The sequence below is a fragment of the Parus major genome, chromosome 14 (genome assembly GCF_001522545.3).
Source record: "Parus major isolate Abel chromosome 14, Parus_major1.1, whole genome shotgun sequence".
In the NCBI taxonomy this organism is placed as follows: domain Eukaryota; kingdom Metazoa; phylum Chordata; class Aves; order Passeriformes; family Paridae; genus Parus; species Parus major.
The window spans coordinates 13,030,882-13,040,004 of NC_031783.1; the positions used below are offsets into that span (position 1 = coordinate 13,030,882).

A 9,123-nucleotide genomic window follows, 5' to 3' on the forward strand; every position below is an offset into this window, starting at 1 on the left:
AACGGAAAGCTGGTACAAAGTCCAATTCCACGGGATTTTCCATCGTTTCTTATGGTTTAGGATTATGAGCTTAACCCATTTGAACTGCTCCATCACACAACGGCCAAGGCGCAGGGCCGCTGCTCACCGGAGCTGCTGCTGAGCCAAGGACAACTCCCTCCAGCTGTGGCGAGGTGAGCACAGCTGGAACTGCTGCCTGCAGCACGCCGAGATCACTGAAGGGATTGTGCACTATTTTTCCATTACTCCCAAACAATAATGGATTGTTTTACCCACAAACAGATGAACAAACCTTCCATTCAAATACTTTCTGTTAAATTGTATTAGTATGCGGAATAGTGCCCATATCCTCCAAAAAAAACCCAGGGAAGAGGATTTTTCCGGGGGAGGGGAAGACGAGTAAAGCAGGCTCTGCCAGCTTTATCTATCTATGCTGGGAATTGGGTAGCCTTGGGGATTTTTGCCTGCTGTGCTTAGTGTCCTTGACAACAAGCCAGTTTGAATTTTGGCCTTTAACTTGACAAAAATGACTTACTGAAGAGGAAGGCATCAAGCTATTACAGCCCTGTGGAGAGATTCTTTCTGAAACAGCATGGATGCTTACTCTGCCAATTCAACTAGAGCATCATCAGATTTATCATCCTACACCCCAAATTCACCATGTAGTTGCCAGTTCATAAGAGAGTATGACAAAGTTTCATCATTTCTGCTATGTTCTCCAATTATATTTTATGACTTTCCCAGACATGGAGAACTGTAAAATATCCCCAAGGATCCCCTCTCATAAATTACTGAATTTCCCCTTAAACACATGTGAAACAAAGTTTAAAAACATGCAGCATCTTAATGCTAATTGACCTACTGCCTCACTTAGCAAACACACATGCAGCTTTCTTCTTTTATTACATTAATACTTATATAAATAAATTGATATATACACACTGGTTTAAGAAATCACTAATGTCTCTTCTGATTTTCTCTCCCAAAAACTCCCAAGAAATGACACACACACACCTGAGCTTCTCAATGTTCAGCCCTTTAGTCTAAATCCTAGAGCTAGACTTACACAGGGAAGCTGAGTTTGCACAGAAGCAGCTGAAGTGTGAGCACAGGTTTTCTTCCACCAGCTTTCTCACGGCAGGTGACAAATTTTTGGGAATGAGGGTCAGCAGACCAGGAAGGAGATAACATCTTGAGTTACTGCAGCAGTATTGCAGGAACTCATTTGTAAGCACCTGAAACATCACAATGTCAGAGCAGCAGCCTCCTCACCACCAGCCATAGCACAAGTGCTCCATGTCAGCTACCCGCAGACTTAACTGCAAGCTTGCCAACAGACGTGGTAGAGAATGTCAGATGATATCCAGGTGAAAAAAAAGCTGAAGTGGCTCAACTGTAGTGCTGTCCTCACAAAAGTACCTTGGGATGGTAAAGCATAAAGGACCATAGTAAAATCTCAGTGAAGACACTCCCTAAAAGCTGAGCAGATCCACAACACAATGGTTATCAACCTTGAGACTCAAGATCACATTAACTCCTCTCTGCCCTGACAGCTGTCGGTACAGGAAAGAACAAACCATTTGCAGTAACAGTTTATTTTGCTCTGGAAGAATAAATCAGCATCTGCTTCCATGAAAAACATGAAAAATACCAAAGCTTTCAGTAAAATTCCAGGCTTTAGTCCTTCTCATAGTAATGCTATTTAACTATTTTGACTATTTCCAGAGGAATAATAATAAAGAAACATAACAACAAAAAAGATTGCATTCTGAACTTAGAGGAAAAGATGGCAGATGGAACATCTCTTTCAGCCTTTTTGATTTTGCTCCTCACTCAAGTCTTACATGAATTGCTGTGCTGGGTACATACCTAAACTTCACACCCAACCAACTGATTTATCCACATCTTATCCAAACCATTCTGCTCTATCCTGCTGCCTCCATCAAGACAGCCCAAACCAACATGGCAGTGAGTAGTTGACTCAAGAACCATAAATAGCAGCAAGTAATCCAAACAGATTAATCCAGCTCTAAGCATGGCAACTGGACTGGCTTCAAGGTGGGCAGCAATCCAGGTAAACCTCCAAAACCCACACACATGGATGGTATTTCCATGATGTACTTCTCTATTCTGTGACCCCTCAAGCAAACCTCCAACCAGCTCAGGAACAACTGAGGGGGCTGGCTGATCTTTATTTACAGTGGCAATTTTAGCAGCCTTAGAGCTGCTGTCAGTAAAGTTCCTCTACCCAGCACAGAGAAAATCATGGTATAAGAGCAACCTCCTCACTGAGAAATCCAACACTGCTTGTATTTCCCTGGTGATGATTAATTTTGAAATACAAACAGAAAGGATGATGCTACAAAATCTTAGAAATGTGATAAAGCTGTTTCAAGAAATGGATAAGAAAACTCTTCTTAGACTGGTGGGCAGTATGCAACAAAAAAGAAATCCTGAACTGCACAACCACATCCCAAATCACATTTCTTTATATGAAGACATTCTATTTGACAAAAGAAAGTTTCAAGTCAGGAATAAAGTAGTTATTGTTTTTACTTTCCCCGCCTGAGGGGAATATTCAAACAAACTCCTTTTGGTGATTTAATTTACTTCCACCAGGACAATAGTGCTGGCACAGCTTTGACTTACTGGGAGAAGCAAAAAAGGAGACTTGCTCCTCATAGCCTGCACAGAGGAAAAGGCTGCTCTTTGGATTCCCGCTCTGGCAGCCCAAAAATGTCAGCTGGCCAACTGCAAAGGCTGTGCTCTCCACTTCCTCCCGTGAAAGCAAGATTTTATTTTCTTTAATGTTCCCAGAGTTACATGCCCTGAGCCTCTTTGCTATTCCCATCCACAGGGCTCTGAACAGCCACGAATTTACCTTCACAAAAACGCTGCTGCTTCCCAAGGCAAATGGGGAAGGGAGGCAGAGGGAGATGAAGTGCCTCGCTCAGCATCACACAGGAAATCTGCGGCCAAGCTCCGCACCGAGCTCCAGCCCTGCGCTCCAATCACAGCCGGGGCCCCGCTCCCAGCAGACGTGGGGAAGAGAAAATCCTTACGAGAAGAAAATAACGAGACATGGGTTTCGACACACTCCCAGATTACCACACTAAATAAATTTGGAGCTACCCAACTGCTGCTTCCCACCGTGTCCCCCATGGCACAAAACTGGCTCAATATTAAATACCAGCTGCCAGGGAGGCTGGGATGAGCAGCCAGATCTTCCTGTCTTCCTGCCCCAGTGCTCTTCACCTGGAACCGATGGTCCTGATGCCCAACCATCAAACTACAGCCAGCCCATGATGTAATTACCATGTCTGATTGAGAGATCCTTACACAGATATTCATTGTTCCTGAACAGAGGACAGGAAAGTGTCCAGGTCACCAATATTAGTGTTGTTATTGATCAGTCAGTTAACTCTGCTGCATTGATCGATACATTAGCCATGAAAGAGAAACAAAACATCATGACATTTGGGACACCTTTGAGCCTTTGCAACAATCCTAAGTGAACATTGCTCTAATGACAACATAATGTTTTATCTTCTACTTGAAGTCACTGTATTCTTTTATGGATTCCTTAAATTACAAGTGCAGAAAGTCCCAAAGCCACTCAGCTACCAAGTGGCCAGGTTTCATGGCTGGGGCTTCCCTGAACTGGCTGACTACACTGAGCTGGAAGTGTGTGCAGGGTACTCGTCTGTGTCACTGCTTCCCTCTTCCCCTTTCTTTGCCACTGCTAAGCACAACCACCTTCCTTATCAAAATTTGTCACCTACAAACCCCCCTCTGGCTCCTTTCTCACCTCACAGCAACCACCTGCTTCATCATTGTCTTCCTCAGTCCTCCCCGATGCTTCTGACATTGCACTTTCTTACCCCTCACACCTGGGAGGATTTTCACCTACACCCACCTTCCAAATCTGCCACTACGAGCAGCAAACCTTCCCAGGCCAGGTTTCCAAGGAGGAACTGAGGACTCTGAACCACTGTGAAGTGAGGTGCTTGGAGAGGATTATTTGGATCCTCCTGTTACACCAACTCCAGCTTCTCTGTTAAAGAAACTGTTTTGCCATCAGTCCTCAACACGACCATTGGACTGTGTATGTGAGATCCTCCCCCCTCCTGCTCCAGCTAAAAAGAGATGAATAAATTTGAACTTTCCCCAGTTCCACAATGGCCCCAGAAGCCAGCCAGCTTTTAACACCTCAGCTGAGACCCTGCTGAAAAAGCCAGAACCAATGAAACCAGAATTAAACTTGCAGGTTTTTTGTTAAAGTTTAGTCCATTTCTTCACAGCCTTTCTAGTTCCATCCACAACCTTTGCCCACAAGCTACCCAGACCAGGGTGTCTCTCATACCCAGCACAATGAGACTGCAGCTTTCACCAGTGCTTGTGGGTGATATAAGAGTGAGCAAGATGTGTGTAAGCCTTGGAGATGATGAACCCTTTGGAACTTCCCCAGTGAGCAGCAGCAAACAAAGGTTTCAGAGAAGCACAGGATAAAATGGGACGTGTTCTGTGAAGCTCCCTGCCCTGTGGATCGTGTTCCTCCTTGACCCAGTAGACCCCGAGCATATTTGGCAAGGACATGCACTCACAGGATCACTTTATTTTTCCATCCTTGCGTTGGCAATTCCACCACTGCTGTGTTTCCCTGATGACAGCACAGATAGGAAGAGACCACAGATTTAACAGGAAGTTTTCTCTTACTTTGCCTAAAACTGTTCCAAGGGACAAGGCCAGAGTATCTCTGGCTCTTGCATCACCAGCTGGGGTAAAGGTTTTAGTGGAAACAAGAGGAGAAGCTGAGATATGACAGGAGATTAGCATATTTGAGATCCACAGGCCACAAAGTCATTTTAACCTGTCATGCAACTCATTGTTATTTTGAGGTTTTTAGTATTTCTGCACAGAGTGCATTATTTTTCCATTTTACTTCACTACAATTTGCATCAGGCAAGGACTGGCATCATTCTGGATAAGCTGGGAGATCACTTCTGGTAATCATCAGTGGATTGAGAACTTTTGGATATATTCACATAAATAACCCCAACACTCTGCTAACATAAATACCTTTACAACAGATGAGGAAAAAATTCTGTCTTTAAAAAAATCACAGGATATTCAACCACTGTTCCCTTGCCATTCACCCAGTGAGGCTCACAGACATCCTAAGTGGTATTTACACTGCTATTTTCAGTACTGCAAAACTTCAGTGGTGCCTAATCACGGGAAACACAATGCAAGTAGTAAATCATAACAAACGAGGTCCTCTGTCTTGATTTAAATGTGCTTAAATCTCCCAATAGCCAGGGAGATGAGAAAACAACAGCCAGGCTGGCTGCAGCTATTTGAAACAGGTAAGTCAGCACCCCAGTCCCAGCCAAGCCAAGAACTCGGCATTGCTCAACGATTCCAGAGCTAAACCTCTCCCAGAGCAATTTATTTGTTGATTAAATACAGCAATTTTTGTCACATCACCCAGGTTTCCTGCTTGTAAAAACAGAAGATGTGTTTGAGCAAGCAGGAGATTTCTTCAATACAGTTAAAAAATGGGGAGTAATAAAAAATAAATCTACCAAGTTGCTCAATAAGCTGAAACTTCAGTCTGTTCCAGGAAATGTTCTCAGCTCAGAGAGAAGACCAGTGTATGCTCAAAGTAAAAAAGCATTTTGTTGCAGCATTCAGCCTTTAAAATTAAACCCAACAGCTTCTCTCTGTTATTTAAATGATCTCCTCCAGCTCAGAAGGGCTATGACCATGGCCTAAGTTACTTAACTCACATTTTTATTGACTGACTTGCATAAAAATAAGCCACATTAAGGACTGAGCTGACATTTGGTATACATCACCACAAAACTCATTTCAGATCAAACATCATTCATACAACCTAAAAATATTTCCAGCCTTCTCCCATCCAAGAAAAGGATTTTCAGATTTACATTATCCTCACAAACTTTGGTCTTCTGAAGCACAAGCAGTGCAGAATCAAAGGATTAAAAGAACACCAGGATTTTTATTTTTTGATGATCTGCCTCTGAGTGTGTTATGTGCCAGGAGCAAGTTAACCTGTAACTGCAGTTCCACCAGCACCGTTTTCTCATTATTTGCCAATGTTTTATGCACCCACACACAGAAGATCCCTCTCCAGGGTTCAATTCCGGTCACCCAGAGCAGCACTGTGGCTTCTCCAGCCCAAGTGACCTCCAAGCATCCACTTGTTGCCTTTGAAAGACTGGATTGGGCCTTATTTTTTGATAATTCACACAGCAGTCTCAATACAAACAGGAACTGTGTCTCTTCTCATTAAAGAAGCAGACTCGGCATCGACCGGAGCAGTTTCCAAAAGACTTAATCCAGATCTTTCAGGGCCCAACATAAATTGGTTTATCCATCCATGAACCCTCCAGAGGCTTCGCACGGAGGAAGGACAGACACAGCTCTGGCTGTCACCTCCTGCACCGGGCAGGAACTTCCAAAGTTGAATGCCACAATGTGGCATGTGAGAACAAGTTGAGAGGAAGGAGGGAAAATTAAAAAAAAAACACGCTAAAAAAAAACCAAACCAGCTAAAAGCAACTAAATGGGTATTTTCTCATTAGCAACTGAGTTATCCTCCTCGGCACACAGGAGATTGGGGGGATTGTTAATTAAAGTGAAGTAAGGCAAATTATGAAAGGCTTTGCTGAAAGCCAGTCTGTGGGAGAGGTGGCCCTGGGAATCTTTCTGGGAAAGGTGGAGAGGAGACCCCATGAAGGCGTAGGGTGGTCTGCAGGGGTGGAATGGGGGGCGCAGGGATACCCCCATGGGGGAAGGAACAGGGGAAACCCTGGGAAAGGGCTGGCAAGAGGAAAAGGTGTCCCAGGGATGCCCACAGACAGAGAAGGTGCAGAAGAGACCCCAGGAAAGGGCTGGGAGGGGGGCAGGGTGTCACAGGGACCCCCCCCCTACACTGGGAGGGTGCAGAAGAGACCCCACAAATGGGTAGAATGCAGGGGAGAGTTATCAACAGGGACTCCCCCATCGGGAAGAGTGAAGAAAGGACCTTATTTAGGGTCAGGGTGCTGGAGGGGGTGGTGAGTGTCATCTTCCATGGGGAAAGGAGCAGGAGAGAACCCAGGAAGGAGAAGCGTGCCCTGAGCTGCTGGAAAAGGAGGGGGAGACACTGAAAAACCCCCACCCTCCTCAAATTTATGTCACCCCAAGGGGGCTCAAGCATCCCACGCCGGAGGGGCGGGAAAAATATAAATAAACAAAAGCGCAAAAAGGCTCCGTCGGGCCAGAGGTAGAAGCGGAACAGAAAAACGGCGGATAAAAGTTAAACAACGCTGGGAGCTCGGGCCAGGCCGCCCCTCCCCTCACTGCCAGGCCGGGGAGGGGAGGGGACCCCGGGCCCAGCCGTGGATGTGCGGCCACACACACACGGTGCCGCCGCCGCCCCGTTACCTGTGAGGCGGATCTTGATGCTGGATCCGTTCCGGCGGGTACCGGGATTCGACATCGCGCCTGGAGGAGGAGGATGAGAAGGAGAAGGAGGAGGCGGCGGCGGCGCCGAGCTCAACCGGCGGCCCCGTGCAGCCCTGCCATGCGAGCCCGCCCGCTCCTCACGATGCCGAGGATGCCTGGGCCCGCGCTCCGGCGGCCGCCGCAGGCTCAGCGCCCTCAGCGCCCTCAGCCGCCGCCTCAGCCGCCGCCGCCGCCGCTCCCGCCCGGCCCGGCCCGGCCGCGGAGAACCGTGGCCACGCCCCCGCCACGCCCCCGCGCACGGCGGAGGGCGGTGACGTCAGCGCGCAGAGCGGCGCGGCCGCGTTCGGACACCATGAAGAGAAGGTCGGAGCAGAGAAGGTCGGGGCGTGGCGCATGCGCAGGAGGGAGCGGGGGAGCGCCCCCTGGCGGAGGGGGGATAGGGGGAACTGGGGAAGAGAGCGGGAATTGGGGCGGGATATGGGAATGGGGGAATAGAGGGGGAACTGGGGAATAGAGGGGGAATGGGGGAATAGAGGGGGAACTGGGGTGCAATGGGGGCAGTGGGGAAATAGGAGTAAATAGTGGGGAATAGAGCAGAACAGGAGTAGGATTTGGGAAGTAAGGGGCAATGGGGATGCCTGGGGAGTGGCAGAGGGGGGAATAGAGGAGGAATGGGGGAGAATAGGGGTTCCTAGGGCTGGCTTGAGATGAAAAGGGGCAAACAGGGGTGCCTGGGGGTGCATAGGTGATCTCAGGGGTGACATGCAGGGTAGTATGAGGATAACAGGGTGGTGCCTGGGGTCAGCATGGGGCTGAATAGGGGCTCTCTGGTGCCTCTGGTACCCCATCCCTACCCACTACTGAGAGAAGGGAATGCCCCCACTGCCCCAGAGCTAAAATTGCCCTGGTGGCTGCTGCCTGTGCCAGGAGAGCTGGGGCTGGCAGGGGCAAGCAGCTGCCTGCAGGTCGCTCACACACCCACACAGCAGCCTTGGTGATCCTGCAGGCACTGGGCCCAGCTCTCCAGCTGCCAGGGGAGACAGCAGGCACATCCCAACACTCTTTTTAAGAGGGCCATGATGTCCTGTTCTCTACCTTCAGGACAATATTTTATTCTAAGTTACAGACAGAAGGATGAAAAGGAGCAGCTCTGGGTCCCTGGCTCTGTGTAACACCACTGAGCACAGGTTCAGGTCCAGCACATGCAGGAAGACGAATCCAAGAGATTTCCCATTTCTCTTTCTATCCTGCTTTTTTTTTTTTTTTTTTTTTAAATCAGAACATCAGCAAAGAGCAGCTGTAAGGTATAGCCCTGCCTGGCCATGGGAAAAGCCAAGTGGGATGGCCCACACAGGACCACAATCCAAAGTCAGGGCAGCCATGTAGGCTCCAGGTCTGTGTGGCTGTTGGCACAGAGAAAACACCTTCCTCATATTCACTTTACTCAGTGAACTGTGACCAGTGCCAGGTGCCCCATCAGCCCTGGCAGCACCAGCCCTGGCTTGGGTGCATGTCCAAGCATTGCTGTATCATGTTTTTAAGTCCATAGTTCTGGATGTAAGAAGCACTTTGCATTTTCATCAGATCCCAGGCTTTGACTGTGAAGTAAGTGATACTCAACCCTGCTACCCAGAGCTGGGGCTGCACAGC

At 47.9% G+C, this 9,123-nt stretch overlaps 1 protein-coding gene across 4 annotated transcripts in view; it reads right to left on the reverse strand.

Moving 5' to 3' along the window:
• Positions 1-7,681, reverse strand: part of SMURF1 (SMAD specific E3 ubiquitin protein ligase 1) — a 45,559-nt gene extending 37,878 nt beyond the window's left edge. For 2 of the 4 annotated variants that reach the window (XM_015643106.3, XM_015643105.3), the window contains exon 1: positions 7,453-7,681. In XM_015643106.3, coding sequence (XP_015498592.1) covers positions 7,453-7,507 — 55 coding nt within the window. In that variant the 5' untranslated portion in view covers positions 7,508-7,681. The remainder of the gene's footprint in view (positions 1-7,452) is intronic. The other 2 variants (XM_015643108.3, XM_015643107.3) reach the window with 1 other exon arrangement.
• Positions 7,682-9,123: the final 1,442 nt, after the last annotated feature.